General features: G+C 40.2%; 1 protein-coding gene across 2 annotated transcripts in view; it reads right to left on the bottom strand.

The window, feature by feature from the left end:
- Window positions 1–17490, bottom strand: part of DOCK8 (dedicator of cytokinesis 8) — a 175138-nt gene that overhangs the window by 137519 nt on the left and 20129 nt on the right. For both annotated transcript variants that reach the window (XM_075827721.1, XM_075827730.1), the window contains 6 exons: window positions 15622–15797; window positions 14312–14383; window positions 12432–12552; window positions 10764–10976; window positions 9331–9416; window positions 8484–8550 (listed from right to left, as the gene is read on the bottom strand). In XM_075827721.1, the coding sequence (XP_075683836.1) occupies window positions 8484–8550; window positions 9331–9416; window positions 10764–10976; window positions 12432–12552; window positions 14312–14383; window positions 15622–15797 (735 nt within the window). The remainder of the gene's footprint in view (window positions 1–8483; window positions 8551–9330; window positions 9417–10763; window positions 10977–12431; window positions 12553–14311; window positions 14384–15621; window positions 15798–17490) is intronic.

The raw sequence follows: 17490 nt of genomic DNA on the forward strand, positions 1-17490 counted from the left end.
AACACCACATATCATTCTGGCCCAAATGCTCCTCGCCAAATGCAGATTTACTTCAGTGTCTTTGGTGGTGTCCCCAAATAAGAATATTCTGGACGCAAATCCACTCGTCACCAATAACCTGCTACACTCTTGTCCAAATGCAGATGTGTGGAGCTTATTTGGTATTGTTCCACCTGAACATAACATAAACCTACAACATGAGAAAAAGCTCTTACTATTTATTTCAGCAGCAGCACGTAAAACTATACTCCACTGCTGGATCTCACTCTCCCCGTCTACTATTAGACTCTACCTTGAGAAGTTATCATACCGCTTTCGTATGGGCTGGATAGAAGCCTCCTTGTCTAAGGAACAGAAAATAAAACACTTCTTTAAAATCTGGAACAAATTTATAACCCTTCTCCCAGATAGGATCAAGCTTAAAATTAAAAACTTGCTTTGGCCCTACTACTTGGTATTTGGAGCAGACTCTCTTGGGTTCCCCACCGATTAGGATATGATGGAATCAATATACTTGGGGTGATGACCCAACACTTTGGACCATGAACGGGCACGGATGTCCCACCACTGTTCCCTCCCCTTCCCCCTGTATTGATAATATGCTGATCTATATTGTCCATGGCAAGTTGTGTACCATCAGACTAGATTTTAGATTGACTGTCATTAGAAGAATGTACAAAATAACTCTGAACATGTTATTATGGAAATTGACATTTTGGAATTGTAACGTCCGTGGTCGCTGACCACTAACTCCTTCCATGCAGTCGACGCCCTTCTCTCCAGAGATGTCTGCACATACGGCCGTCCTGTTCCACAGTGACTGACCACCAGGGTGCTCTCGTGAGCGCAGTCCAGACTTAAAGAGGCTCTGTCACCAGATTATAAGTGCCCTATCTCCTACATAATCTGATCGGCACTGTAATGTAGATAACAGTGGTTTTTATTTTGAAAAACGATCATTTTTTTAGCAAGTTATGAGCAATTTTAGATTTATGCTAATTAGTTTCTAAATAGACAACTGGGCGTGTTTTAACTTTTTACCAACTGGGCGTTTTGAAGAGGCGTGTATGACGCTGACCAATCAATGTCATACACTTCTCATTGTTCCAGCCCAGCTTCTTTCACTGCACAATCACACTGTAACAATGTGCTGTAAGAATGAGAATTGTATGACGCTGATTGGTCACTGATTGGTCAGCCTCATACACTTCTCTTCAAAACGCCCAGTTAGTAAAAAGTAAAAACACGCCCAGTTGTCTATTAACCCCTTCAGGACTGAGCCTGTTTTGGCTTTGAGGACGAAGCAGATTTTCTCAAATCTGACAAGTGTTACCTTATGTAGTAATGACTTGGGAATGCTTTTACCTATCCAAGTGATTCTGAGATTGTTTTCTCATGACATATTGTACTTCGTTATAAATATTAAATTTATCGACCAAATTTTCATAGTTTTTTGAACATTCTTTTAATTTTTCTAAGACGTTACAAGGCTTAGAACTATAGCAGCAATTTCTCATAATTTCAAGAAAATTTCAAAAGCCCATTTTTTCCAGGGACCAGTTCAGTTCTGAAGCGGCTTTGAGGGCCTTATATATTAGAAAGACCCCATAACTCACCTTATTTTGAAAACTGCACCCCTCAAAGTATCCAAAACAGCATTCATAAAGTGTTTTAACCCCATAGGCGTTTCTCAGGAATTAAAGCAAAGTAGAGGTGAAATTTACAAAATGCATTTCTTTTTGCCAAAATTCATTTGTAATACAGTTTTTTCTGTAACACAGAAGGTTTTACCTGAGAAACGCACCTCAATATATATTGCCCAGATTGTATTGTTTTTAGAAATATCCCACACGTGACCCTAGTATGTTTATGGACTGAAGTACTGGCCTCAGAAGCAAAGGAGCACCTAGTGGATTTTGGGGCCTCCTTTTTTTATAATATATTTTAGACACCATGTCAGGTTTGAAGAGCTCTTGTGCTGCCAAAACAATAAAAAAAAAGAAAAGTCACCCCATTTTGGGAACTGCACCCCTCACGGAATTTATCTAGGGGTATAGTTAGAATTTTGACCCCACAGTTCTTATGCTAAATGTATTTGAATTAGTCTGTGAAGATGAGAATCTACGTTTTTTCTGAAAAAACTTCATTTTTACAAGGAATAAAGGAGAAAAAAAAACCACTACAGCATTTGTAAAGCAATTTCTCCCGATTACGGCAATACCCCATATGTAGTAATAAAATGCTGTTTGGAGACACAGCAGGGCTTAGAAGGGAAGGAGCGCTATTTGGCATTTGGAGCGAAGATTTAGCTGGAATAGTTTTCGGGTGCCATGTCACATTTGCAAAGCCCCTGAGAGACCAAAACAGTGAAAACACCCCAAAAGTGACGCCATTTGGGAAACTACACCACTTAAGGAATCTATCTAGGAGTATAGTGAGCATTTAGACACCACAGGTATTTTTCAGAATTTATTACAATTAGGCCGTGAAAATGAATATCAACATTATTCCCACTAAAATGTTGAATTTTCTAATTTTCACAAAGAATAAAAGGAGGAAAAAGCACCCAAATATTTATAAAGCAATTTCTCCAGAGTACGGCTATACCCCACATGTGGTCATAAATGTTTTTTTTATTAGAAATTAATTAACCCTTTCTGGACGGATCCATTTTTTGCTTTTTTATTTTCGTTTTTCACTGCCCGCCTTCTAACAGCCATAAAGTTTTTATTTTTCTGTCAATAAAGTGGTGTGAGGACTCATTTCTTGCGGGACCTACTGTAGTTTTTATTGGTACCATTTTTTGTTACGTACAACTTTTTGAGCAGTTTTTCTAAAAAAATTTTTTTAGAGCTAAGGTGACCAAAAAGAGCAATTTGGGCGTTTTATATTCTTTTATTATTTACGGCGTTCACCGTGTGAGTTAAATAATGGTATATTGTAATAGTTCTGACTTTTACGGACGCAGCGATACCAATTTTGTGTATTTTTTACATTACTTTAGTGAAATAATTGGGAAAAGGGTTTTCTTTTGGACTTTAAATATTTATTTCGTTTTTTTCACTAAACTTTATTTCCTTTTTTTTTTTCGACATATTTTATTAGTCCCCCTAGGGGACTTGAACCAGCGATCATTAGATCGCTGGTACAATACACTGCAATACTAATGTATTGCAGTAGATTGTAATTTTTACAATCTCCTGTAACAGCGCGATCGCTGTTCCTGTCCGTTAGTCCCGGGTGTCAGCTGTAATACATTATACAAATAACATTATAGTTTTATAGTTGGGGTCGTTACGAACGCGGTGATACCAAATATGTGTACTTTTTTTAACGAGTTAATTTTTTTCCTATAATAAAAGACTTATTATAGGAAAAAAAAGCAGTTCTTGTTTATGTAACTAATAACTTTTATTTTTAAGCCGCTGATCGGCAACAGGGAATGCAAGGCAGACACCCTGCACAGTTAACCGCTGCTGCGGTGTAGCGCCGTGCGGCGGTTAACTCTCAAAGTACAGATGTAACTGCACGTCAAGGTGCGTGAAGTTACTGCTCACCTTGACGTGCAGTTACGTCAAGGTGCGGGAAGGGGTTAAGAAACTAATTAGCATAAATCTAAAATTGCTCATAACTTGCTAAAAAATTATTGTTTTTCAAAATAAAAACCACTGCTGTTATCTACATTACAGCGCCTATCAGATTATGTAGGAGATAGGGCACTTATAATCTGGTGACAGAGCCTCTTTAAGAATCCAAAGCGCACGCAGGTGGGAGATTGAGCTGATTGCTCCCAGAACACCTTGGGCTATAAGAGGGACCCAGGCCTGAGCGTGGTTTGCCATATCCTAGTTGGTCTATGCAAATGGTCTCCAGTGGGTCCACGAACTCGACATGACAGGAATTTATTACTGTGCTTGTTTCATACCCCCTTCCCTTTTTCCTTCTGTATCCCTTCCCTTCACTAAAAACAGGTTTTAAAAAAAAAAAAAAAAAAAAAAAGAAAGAAAGAAACTGGTCCCTAAAAAGGTGAGCCCATTTGGGAAACTACAGCCCTTAAGGAAATTTATCGAGGGGTATAGTGAGCATTTAGAACCCACAGGTTTCTTGTTGAATTTAGTGGAATTAGGTTGTGAAAATAAAAATCTAAAAAATTTTTTCTAATGAAATTTAGTTTTAGCGCAGATTTTTCAATTTTCAAAAAACGCACCCCAACATTTGTAAAGCTCAATCTTTTGAGCACGGCAATATCCCATATGTGGTAATAAATGGCTGTTTGGACATACGGCAGGGCTTAGAAGGAAAGGAGCGCTATTTGGCTTTTGGAGCTCAAATTTAGCTGGAATGGTTTTCGGGTGTCATGTCGCATTTGCAAAGCCCCTGAGGGGCCAAAACAGTGGAAACCCCCCAAAGAATGACCCCATTTGGTAAACTACACACCTTAAGGCATTTTAAGGGGTGTAGTGAGCATTTTGACCCAACAGGTGTTTTTTCATTAGAAATTAATTAACCCTTTCAGGACGGAGCCATTTTTTGCTTTATTTTTGTTTTTCACTCTCCGCCTTCCAAGCGGCATAACTTTTTTTTTTCCATCAATAGAGTCGTGTGAGGGCTTATTCTATGTGGGACAAGCTGTAGTTTTTCTTATCACTTTTTATTAATTTTTTTCTGAGAGCTAAGGTGACCAAAAAAGAGCGATTTTGGCGTTTTAACTTCAACAACTTTAAAGTGAATCTTCATAAATTAGAGGTTTTGAATGTCTCAATACCTATGCCGGTCGTGGAGTCTCAGATCATCCTTTTGTTTTAGATGGGCGCAGGGGAACAAAGTATTTGGAGACTTGGATCTCAACGAACCACAAAATATGTACACATTTTTATTAATTATTCAATGCTGGATGAGATTAAAACATATCTTTCTAAGTGGCCTTTATTGCTGTTTGCTGGTTCGGAAGGATAGATTTGCTGAAGAACGTGCTTCTTCATAATCTATATTTTTTCTAGACACTTCCTATACAACTCCCTTCCAAGTTTTTAAAACCTTTGAAGTCTGTATTTATTCACTTTATATGGTCTGGATCTACTCCCAGATTGGGTTATAAATTCCTCATATGTCCTAAGGCTCAGGGGGTATGGGTATACCTGTTCTGCTTACCTATCATAGGGCAGCTACTCTAGCATATGCAATAAATTGGCTCCACCATGGGACAACAAAAGTGTGTGTTCAGTATGAGGGCTGTGGCGGGCGCCTCTAAGCAGGATTTGCTGTGGAGAATCCACAGACTCGGTTGTTTGGCCTCTCTTCCCTTGTCGTCGCGGATTCTACAAATGTGAGCCATGTGGCTAACTTCTTAGTCCAGCCCACTGACGCAGATTTTCAATAACCTGAATTTGACAATGGGAATACGGAAATTCAACGTTTTAGGCCTTCCAGTTCCGGAATCTTCTCATTTACGCCACTACTTACATGGGCATTCAATCTGCTCACTCTCTTCCTTCCCGAAAGGCAGGACTAGAAATGCTTGGTTACAATATGCACAACTTTTCAGTCACATTTCGTCTGATGGTCCGATAAAAGCGATAACAGCCTCCAGTCTTCTTGGGTATGATGCCACAAGGTTTGCACACCTGGATTTGGGGATTTTCTGCCATTCATCTCTGCAGATCCTCTCAAGCTCTGTCAGGTTGGATGGGGACCGTTGGTCAAAAACCAATTTCAGGTCTCCCCAGAAAAGTTAGATTGGGTTCAAGTCAAGGCTCTGACTGGACCACTCAAGGACATTCACAGAGTTGTCCCTAAGCCACTCCTGTGTTGTCTTGGCTGTGTGCTTAGGGTCATTGTGAACCACCCAGTCGGAGGTCCACAGCACTCTGGATCAGGTTTTCATTAAGAATATATCTGTACTTTGCTCCATTCATCTTTCTCTCAACCCTGACAAGTCTCCCTGTCCCAGCCGCTGAAAATCACCCCCACAGCATGATGCTGCCACCACCATGCTTCACTGTAGGGATGGTATTGGTACAGGTAATGAGTAGTGCCTGGTTTCCTCCAGACATGACGCTTTGAATTGAGGCCAAAAAGTTAAATCTTTTTTTTGATCAGACCACAGAATCTTGTTTCTTACAGTCTGTGAGTCCTTTATGCCTTTTTTTTTTTTTTGCAAACTCCAGGTGGACTTTCATGTGTCTTTTTACTGAGGAGAGGCTTCTTTGTAACAACTCTGCTATAAAGCCCAGATTGGTGGAGTGCTGCAGTGATGGTTGACCTTCTGGAAGTTTCTCCCATCTGAAAACAGAAACTTTGGAGATCAGCCAGAGTGTCCATTGGGTTCTTGGTCACCTCTCTTCCAAGGCCCTTCTCGCCTGGTTACTTAGTTTGGTGGGGCGGCCAGCTCTAGGAAGTGTCCTTGTTGTGTCATTCTTCCATTTAAGAATTATGGAGGGAACTTTCAGTGCAGCAGAATTTTTTGCACCCTTCTCCAGATCTCTGCCTCCACACAATCCTGTCTCCCAGCTTTACAGGCAGTTCTTTCCTTTTCAAAGATGCTCTAGAGATATTGGAGGCCCCCAGAGCTAAATTTCAAATGTCATAGCAAAGGCTCTGAATACTTAAGTTCATGAAAATGTGAGCTTTTAATTAATTAGCAAACATTACTAACATTCTGTCTACACGCAAATCTTTCCATAATACTTTTTTTATATACAGTGAAGGAAATAAGTATTTGATCCCTTGCTGATTTTGTAAGTTTGCCCACTGTCAAAGACATTAACTGTCTAGAATTTTTAGGCTAGGTTAATTTTACCAGTGAGAGATAGATTATATTTAAAAAAAAAACTGAAAATAACATTGTCAAAATTATATATATTTATTTGCATTGTGAACAGAGAAATAAGTATTTGATCCCTTTGGCAAACAAGACTTAATACTTGGTGGCAAAACCCTTGTTGGCAAGCACAGCAGTCAGACGTTTTTTGTAGTTGATGATGAGGTTTGCACACGTTAGATGAAATTTTGGCCCACTCCTCTTTGCAGATCATCTGTAAATCATTAAGATTTCGAGGCTGTCGCTTGGCAACTCGGATCTTCAGCTCCCTCCATAAGTTTTCGATGGGATTAAGGTCTGGAGACTGGCTAGGCCACTCCATGACCTTAATGTGCTTCTTTTTGAGCCACTCCTTTGTTGCCTTGGCTGTATGTTTCAGGTCATTGTCGTGCTGGAAGACCCAGCCACGAGCCATTTTTAATGTCCTGGTGGAGGGAAGGAGGTTGTCACTCAGGATTTGACGGTACATGGCTCCATCCATTCTCCTATTGATGCGGTGAAGTAGTCCTTTGTCCTTAGCAGAGAAAAACCCCCAAAACATAATGTTTCCACCTCCATGCTTGACAGTGGGGACGGTGTTCTTTGGGTCATAAGCAGCATTTCTCTTCCTCCAAACACGGCGAGTTGAGTTAATGCCAAAGAGCTCAATTTTAGTCTCATCTGACCACAGCACCTTCTCCAGATCACTCTCAGAATCATCCAGATGTTCATTTGCAAACTTCAGACGGGCCTGTACATGTGCCTTCTTGAGCAGGGGGACCTTGCGGGCACTGCAGGATTTTAATCCATGACGGCGTAATGTGTTACCAATGGTTTTCTTGGTGACTGTGGTCCCAGCTGCCTTGAGATCATTAACAAGTTCCCCCCGTGTAGTTTTCGGCTGAGCTCTCACCTTCCTCAGGATCAAGGATACCCCACGAGGTGAGATTTTGCATGGAGCCCCAGATCGATGTCGATTGACAGTCCTTTTGTAGGTCTTCCATTTTCTTACTATTGCACCAACAGTTGTCTCCTTCTCACCCAGCGTCTTACTTATGGTTTTGTAGCCCATTCCAGCCTTGTGCAGGTCTATGATCTTGTCCCTGACATCCTTAGAAAGCTCTTTGGTCTTGCCCATGTTGTAGAGGTTAGAGTCAGACTGATTAATTGAGTCTGTGGACAGGAGTCTTTTATACAGGTGACCATGTAAGAGCTGTCTTTAATGCAGGCACCAAGTTGATTTGGAGCGTGTAACTGGTCTGGAGGAGGCTGAACTCTTAATGGTTGGTAGGGGATCAAATACTTATTTCTCTGTGCACAATGCAAATAAATATATATAATTTTGACTATGTGATTTTCTGTTTTTTTTTTTATTTTTTATATAATCTATCTCTCACTGGTAAAATTAACCTAGCCTAAAAATTCTAGACTGTTCATGACTTTGACAGTGGGCAAACTTACAAAATCAGCAAGGGATCAAATACTTATTTCCTTCACTGTAGGTTCCATTCCTGGTTTTGGTTTACAAATATTGATGCACAATACTGATCAAAATACACAAATGTGAAGGTGGCCCTTCTGTGATTTTTTTTTCTGTGAAATAATTAAGAGATCGCTGCTGGTACATGTAAAATGCAGTGCTGTTCACATTTATATGGTATTTCACAGGGTGACATTTTATTACCTTTTTTCGCTCTTTACAGTCAAAAAGTGCAATCGTTGCAAACAGTGGCTCAATGTCCATGTCCAATCTGTTTATGAAAAAAGACACAAAATGGTAAATCTTTATCAAGTATGTAAGTATATTCAAAGGGGTTTTCTGTGACTATAACTTTTTTTTTTATACGGTTTATAAAAATGCTGCAGGTGACATATCGTCCTACGTGACGTCATGCCCAGAAGTCATGTGACATTCATGTGACTGCAACATTCAGTGGCTCTAGCACAAAGACACACTAGTGTGCAAATATGTTAGTAAATGTGATTGTAAGAGTTGGCCAGCTCAGCCTATGCAACAACTAATTCATGGGATTTTCCCTATAAAAAAAAATAAAAAAATGTTAACTTGGGCCACTAGATGTCACACCAATATTTCTTTAACAGAGTTTAAGCTTAGGCTCTGTTGACATCTGCGTCGGAGGCTCCATTAGAAGCCTCCAATGCAGATTCCATCATATTTGCTGGAAAAAATGTTGGCGGCAAAATGACAGAAACCTGACGGAACCCATTGAAGTCAAAGGGTTCTGTCGGGTACCATTGGTTTCCGTCATGCAACGTATCCAGCGCTTCCGTTTTTCCTGTTTTGCGGTTCCTCTGACAAAACAGAATAATGGATATTGTAGCGCAGATGTGAACAGAGCCTCAGTCATTGAATAATAAAAAAAATTCTGTGACTATTGTACTTTGTATATCAAATTCCACAAATTTTTAAGATCACTTCTTGCAAAACGCAAATACAAGATATTTAAAAATAGACATTCAGAAAAGCATGAATCAAAAATCTAGGTAATATAATATTATTTATACTGTACTTTAGAGTATGCAGCTTGACCATTATCCTGTATCCCATATGCTCTTTTGGACATTCTGGAACAGGGCGTATTTCAACTGCATCCTCCTGAAATACATATAGTGAGCATTAGGGCCAAAATGTGCTCTACCTTTATTATACTTATTTATTATAAAAATAGCTTTATTTTGAACCCTTTCATGACCAAGGGTCATTGATGCCCCCGTGTCCAGGTCAATTTTTCCATTTATGATGTGCACTTCTTTAAACAATAATATCTTTGCAACCGCTTTCAACATCCGAACTATTTTTACTTTGTTTTTTTACAAGACTAACGAGGCTTTCATTTTCTGGATTAGTTTAATTAATTCTATGTTTTTAATTTTAATTATGAACAGACAAATCACTAAAAATGTGAAAAAAAAACCACTCTTGTAGGGGAGAGTAAAGAAGACAAACAGTTAAAACAAACTTTTCTATGATCACCATGATTGGACACTCATGGTGATCATCAGCTCCTTATCTGCCCAGATAACGAGTACACTGGTACCTAACGAGCACACTGGACGGGGGGGCCGACACACATGGAGAGGCAGGGAAAGAGAGAAAAATGCAGAGTGCTTTATAGTGAGCAGCGCTGCACTTGTAAGCTTAGTTTCATAAAAAAACACGTTTGTTTTATTAAACTAAGTGCAAGAGGTGTCGACACTTGTAGAGAGAGCCGACACATACATTAGTGCAGAGCTGCTCACACCGAAGCAGCTCTGCACTCATTAAGCCCCGATGCATGCTGCAAACGTCTATATACACATGACAACTGCATGGGGCATCAGCAGTTGGAATGTATATAGCCGTATGGCAGTCGTGAAGGGGTTAAACAACTTTACACTATTATAGGAATAGTCCAGAAAAAACAAATACACTGTGTTATGCTTCATTCAGGGCCTGAAGTGGCAGTGTACGAGTCCTGCCTTTGGTGGTTTTTGAATCTCTGAGTCGTGCTCCGTCCACTTAGGCCCTGCACTAGGCATAACAGCGTATCAGTTTTTCCTGGAGTGATCCTCCGCCTGTAACTAGGCCTGTTGGACGGGTCCAAACAAACACATATGTGGTGTCCATTCTTCCCATCCTGCAGGACGTTGGCCTTACAGTTTTATCCAAAGGAGGGTAGCACACAATGATAGGAGTGACAGATTTTAAAAATTTCCGTCTTAAGTAGGACACTTTTACAGTGAAAAAGGGCACAATTCATTCCCATTTAAAACAACAGGATTGGTTGTCTCATCAGATTTTATATTAAAAGCCAACAGTGTTAAAACAGTTAAAAAAAAACATTAGCTTCACCTTGAAACAATAGTCAGATAATGATGTATGGAAAACAGGAACGAAGTTCTAAATATATGATAGGTTACAGAAATAGGATAAGGAGAGGGAGTAACAGCAATACGGTAATACCTCATCCATTGGTGGACTGAGGGCAAAAATCTCAGCATGCCTGGTGGCTTTACGAGCTTCCTCGGTTTGCTTCTCTAGGTCATCCACATTGGTAAGATGCAGAAGATTCTTGAGACGACTTTCTGGATTTAAGCCACGTAGGTCAAATTCACAGGAAGCAATGGTAGTTTTTCCAGGTTCAGCAGACAATCTCATCACAAGACCTCCATCAGTCTACAAAAAACACAAAGAACAATTGTTTCTGGAGAATGAATCATAAGTGAGAGATTCAGACGCTATAAAAGAAATAATCAGCTTTACGTCCATGTGATAATTTGCCCACCTGAAAGGACTAGTAACATAGCGTAATGTCGGAAGCTTACACTGAATAGCAAATGGGTTAAAAGCAATGGGACAGGCATTGGGAATCTAAAACTACCAATCTGTCAAAATCAGATTCAGTTTGGCTGAATTGCAGCAATTGAAATTGATACCAATAAATTATTGATTTTCATGTATTCATGGTTTTCAATGTTAACAGGCAGTAGTGTCTGAGAATTTGTCAATAAGACTGTCCAAATACATTAGATATTTGCTTACATAACGTTAGAATCTATCAGCAATCTATTGTCTGATCAATTAAATTCCTAGATTGCCTGCGGATTCCCTCAAAAAATGTCTCGGTCTGTCAACAAATAACTCATGTCTATGGCCGGCCTAAGGGCTCATTCAGAAGAGTGTATCACGTCCGTGTGATGGCCGTTATTTCAACGGAGCGTGTGAAGGGTCCGTGAAAAAATATGACTTGTCCTATTTCCCTGCGTGTCCCGCATACCTCCATAGACTCTAGTCTACGGGGGATCCGTGACAATGCGTCCCCCATGGGTGCACCTCAGACGTGAAAAACATCAGTTTTTTACGTCCGAGGTTGCCGACGCTCGTCTGAACGTAGCCTAAAGCTGACAGCTATCTCCCTCGACCTCGCAGAATACATGAAGGCTCGTTGCAGCTGAGGGTGCATTTTTATTTTAATGGGGAGAGGAAGGCCAACCTTATCTACCAGCACAAGAAACATACCAAATAAATTTTTAGCCCGACATCTGCCATCAGGAGACAATTGGGAGGCCCTCATATGGATTAGATTGCCGGCAGGATTTACTAACATTTATCCTGTGTGTTTGTGTGGCCTCAGGCCTAAGATCTGATTGTATAATTTATACACTTTTTTCCAGGAAGAAAAAAAACATACATTCTAAATTATTTTTCTTATTTTATATATTCCATGCGCTAAAATGCAGTGGGTTAAAATAATGCCTGTGACTTTTGGGGAAAAGCAGCAATTGCCAACAGGCCCAGGTGTCTAAGGGGGCCCACAGGACACAAACACACAAAGAGCTGGATTACAAAGGGGCAGTGATATGATCATGTAATATACAGATGGATACATTCTTTTTATAATAAATATAGATCCTACACCATACAAAGTCATTGCATACAAAGCCACATGATGGTTGGCGGGATGGGCCTACAATGCTAATATGAACAGAGCTTAGGATATTCAAATTGAATAAGTGTTAATATAACAGGACGGGCAGACTGCCTGCTGATCAGGAATGCAAAGTATTTGCTTTGTGGGCAAGAGAAAAGAATTGTTCTGGACCAGCAGCTATACTGCACGTAGGAAGGTACCTGTTCATTTTGTCTGGGCTCTGACTCATCAGACTCGAATATCTGTTTTTGAAGAGTTTTTTGGAAGTCCTTTCTAGAGCCACTTCTGCTAAAGTTACTTGTGCCTGAGTTTTCCTGTGTCCTTAATGTAAAGAAGAAAATGGTTAAGGGTATTAAATCACCGTACTTTGCTGTGCTGTACTACTCTTATATTCACAGAAAATATCAAGCAATATCAAATGTTTCATATGAACTATAATAACAAATTAACAAACAGTCTATGCCAGTGGCGGTCAACGTACCACATTATGGACGGCTACAACTGAGAGCAGAACCTTACATTCAATGTCCGGATGCGAATCGGACTAAAGGCTCCCGACATACTGAGAACAGGAGTCCGGTGTCCCCCTTTGGAGTGGAGAAGTGGCCAGATATACATTCTAGATTTTTATCATTTACTTAATATTTTGGGGTCAGAGACTCTGGTGTCTGAAGAGGATAGAATATAGTATACAGACTGTATAGGGTCACTATATGCCCATCACTGTAATATGTGTGTATTTCTCCTGGTGCGCGCGCTGTGTCCGGTATTGCAGCTCTGCTTCATTAACCCCTTAATGACCGCCGATACGTCTTTTTACGGCGGTCATTAGTGGGCTTTATTCTAGAGCGCCGCCAAACTACGTCGCTGCATTAGAATAAAGTAAACAGAGCAGGGAGCCGTGAAATCTCCCTGCTGTCAGCTGCCAGAAGCAGCTGAGGGCTGGGGGCGTCCCTGCTCTGCCGGGTGAGATCGATATTAGTATCGATCTCACCTGTTTAACCCTTCAGATGCGGTGCACAATAGCGAGCACCGCATCTGAGTGGTTTTGGAGAGAGGGAGGGAGCTCCCTCTCATCTCACTGACACCCGGCGATAAAATCGCCGAGTGTCTGTGTCTTCTATGGCAGCCGGGGGTCTAATAAAGACCCCCAGGTCTGCCTGCAGCGAATGCCTGCTAGATCATGCCGCAGGCATGACCTAGCAGATGCCTGTCCGTTTTAAACGGACAGGCAGTAATACACTGCAATACAAAAGTATTGCAGTGTATTATAATAGCGATCGGAGGATAGGGAAGTCCCCTAGTGGGACTAGTAAAAAAGTAAAAAAAGTTTAATAAAGTTAATTTAAAAAAAAAGTGAAAAAAAAAAAATGAAAAACCCAGCTTTTCCCCTTACAAAATGCTTTACTATTAAAAAAAACTACAATAAAGCAAAAAAGTTACACATATTTGGTATCGCCGCGTCCGTAACGACCCCGACTATAAAGCTGTTACATTATTTAACCCGCACTGTGAACGCCGTAAAAAATAAAATAAAAAACAATGGAAAAATTGCTGTTTTCTGTTAATCCTGACTTAAAAAAAATGTGATAGAAAGTGATCAAAAAGTCGCATCTACTCTCAAATGGTACCAATAAAAACTGCAAGTCGTCCCGCAAAAAACAAGACCTTATACAGCTATGCCGACGCAAAAATAAAAAAGTTACAGCTCTTCGAATGTGACAATGGAAAAATCTAAAAAATGGCTTGGACATTAGGGCCCAGAATGCCAGCAGGGGGAAGGGGTTAATGGGAGTGTAATATTCTTACCAGCGGCACTGGCTAATAAAAGGGGGTATCCTGGGGAGGGGCATTCCCTCTATGATGTCCATATGCTTTAATTGGGCATACGGGAGCAAGTTTTTTTTTAGTTGGGACAACTTGTTTCATACTTTGTTGTACGGAACCTTTTATATGTTTCTCTAAAATCACCCCTTTTAGTCTCATATGAGCTTGACTGGAATTCTGTCAGCTACCACCGGCTTTCAATATAAAAGGTAGAGACCGACCAGTGTATGGGTTCGCAACTGCAAATACTTACTTTCTGTTCACAATTAACCAGTCTCGTAGATATATCTGAATGCAATCTCGGACATGTTGATCCAGCTCCGTCCTGACAAGATAAAAATGAACATAAAGATGGAAAAACAACTGATTGGGGAGAAAACATGGACAATCTAATGTCTTTCTCTGAACAAGCGGTGATCAAACTTGTACATCCCTTAAAGCAGCATTCCGGTAATTTTTTTTTTTATCTTGGCCCCACTTGCAAAGTACACCCAGTAAACGGTAGGACAGGTCATTTTCTTAGCAGTCGCATAATTGCAGACGATCTTCTCCTATGAGACTCATATGGAGTCTCATAGGAATACATAGTGAAAGTGACTTCCAGTCCACATAGCAAATGCTGTAGGATTGGAAACGTCACAGTGCGAGGGTCACGTGACATAACAGCGGCCCGCAACGGAGAAGGTAGTTCGTCAATATTGCGTTGGGTAAGAGGATTACCTGCCCTACATTTTACTGGATGTACTTGGGGGCCAAATTGGGGCCAAGATAAAAATCACCAAAGTGCTGCTTAAAGTTCATTATTTCACAAAACACGTTCAAGTGGCAACAAAACAAAGATCATTCCAACAAGTGATGTTTATTGCACATCTGTTCTTCTGCATATGTGACATGAGAGGAATAGAAGTATTAGTTTATCAGAAGTTATACAATTAGCAAATATGTCATATTAATTATGTTTGCTCCACTGAGAGATACTGGCATTATTTTATTCCATTGCGGCGAATATTTCAAAAGTGCTGCCATATAGTATCTTAATGTATTTACTCTCTTTATTGTATGTTCTTGAACCCCCCAAAAAAAACAGAGCAGAACCTACATAAACCCAATGGGCACCGTGCCTTCCTAGAGCCACTGCCATACCATCAATGTCTTAAATGGAAAAACCCCTTCAAACTTTAAAGAGGACCGCTCAGCTTCTCTGACTTTTCCGTTTTAATAAATACTTATATTCATCATAAAATAAAATTTCTGGAACAGCTATCTCTATATTGTGCTGTTCCTATTTTATTTCCCTTGTCAATGGGGCGTGTCCCTACATACTCTGACACTGTCCAATCAGTGCTACCAGTGTCAGACGGTGTAGGGACACGCCCTAATGACAAGAAAAATGGTAGCGCCCAGTTGCCAATTTATTCATACTTTTCCCGGAGGAATAACTGAGTGAAGGCACAATGCATAGATCTAAGTAAAATGTTATGGGGGCATTGCCCTATTGCCTGAATGGTCATTCCACCCCTGCTCCAGAATTCTGTGGTAGATCTCCCCGCATACAGTACATACCCATCTCCAGGTACAGATGGCTGAAGTGTTCTACAGTCTTTGTGTTTATATAAAAGGTCCAGATCATCTTCAGGGAAATCACCAAATTCTTGAAGAAGCTCATGACTGTGGCTGTTCATATGTGTCATTAGAAAGTTTTCAAAATCTACTGGATCCACAGCGTCGTAAAATGGAGGCTGAAGAAATAAAAAAAGGTTATACTTGAAGAAATGATTTAACATAATAGAAAAGGGGAAAAAAAAAAAGTCTTAAAATCTAATTTTTACATGCATTTTTGCTTCTCATCCCAGACCGTAGCACATATTGAGTACGGGTAAGATACAATTCTGATTTTACAAAGTTTATCTATAGATGTTAACGCAACTATGGACAGAACTCCACACTCCATAGTTTTTGGAAATGGGACTAAGTCTATGTACTGTTTATTACATGAGCTTAAAACACCATAAATGTAACTAAACAGGAACTACATAGGAAACACGCTTTTCACTCCATAGTTGCCATCATTATGAAATAAATATCAGAATCAGAAAAAGAACGTCCATCGTAAAAACACACGTGCAACAAAGACCATGGTGAAGAGCCAGCCTTATGAACTGGTTGATATGTCGACATACTGTACCTCTCCGGGTAGCAGCTCATTGGAATACAAACTTACGCCAGGGCCCTTTAAAATGGCTGCTTGAGAACACGGATCTGAACACTGTGCTGCAAACACTGGTAGCTTGTCTCATATTGAAAAACATACCACAAGCAAGCAGAGAAAGGAAACAAGTTTGACACCACCGCATTTGTATCCGGAAGTGACTACACCGACAGAAATCTTAAGACATACATTTTCTTAACTCTATAGGAACGATGCAGTGTGAAGGCTTGTTTTTGCAGGGCCACTTGTATTTTTTATTGGTACCATTTTGGGGTACATACAACTTTATGAACACTTTTTTTTGAGAGGTGGGAATAATCAAAATGACATAGTACATACAACCGTGTACTTGATCCTGGACACCATGCTTGCATCTTATTGGTGCTGGAACATAGACGTGATTTAACCTCTTCATTGCCAGTATAGCCATACTTAAGTATAAGGCACATCAAAATAATGATAATAACTATGATTGTAAATATGGACATAGAGAACAAAAATCGATAATCCCCAAATATACAGCATGTGTACAAATTATATATAAAACAAGAATCCATATGGGTATACATTTACATATAACTTATACATACGCTCTATATTTAGGGATTATCAATTTTTGCTCTCTATATTCATATTTACGATCAGTTATTTTTGATGAATCTTATACTTACCTAAGTATGGCTATACTGGCAATGAAGAGGTTAAGGTGTTTCGTCTATCACGTGCAACTCCTTCACCTGCTTCAAACTCGGATATGCAGCATAAGGAAATTAGCTATGAGGCTGGGTTCACACGACCATGTTATGTCCGTAATGTACGGAACGTATTTCGGCCGGAAGTCCCGGACCGAACGCAGTGCAGGGAGCCGGGCTCCTAGCATCATAGTTATGTACAACGCTAGGAGTCCCTGCCTCGCTGCAGGACAGCTGTCCCATACTGTAATCATGTTTTCAGTACGGGACAGTTATCCGGCAGCGAGGCAGGGACTCCTAGCATCGTACATAACTATGATCCCAGGAGCCCGGCTCCCTGCAGTGTGTTCGGTCCGGGTCTTCCGGCCGAAATACGTTCCGTACATTACGGACGTAACATGGTCGTGTGAACCCAGCCTGAGGATGGACCTGTTGGTTTTCCTGGGAATTTATGCTTGTTCTATTAACTATATGAAATAAATAGACTTTTTCTTGGATTGTGTACCGGACATCATCCTATTTTTGTGTATT

Source organism: Rhinoderma darwinii, chromosome 1, assembly GCF_050947455.1.
Source record: "Rhinoderma darwinii isolate aRhiDar2 chromosome 1, aRhiDar2.hap1, whole genome shotgun sequence".
Lineage (NCBI taxonomy): Eukaryota > Metazoa > Chordata > Amphibia > Anura > Rhinodermatidae > Rhinoderma > Rhinoderma darwinii.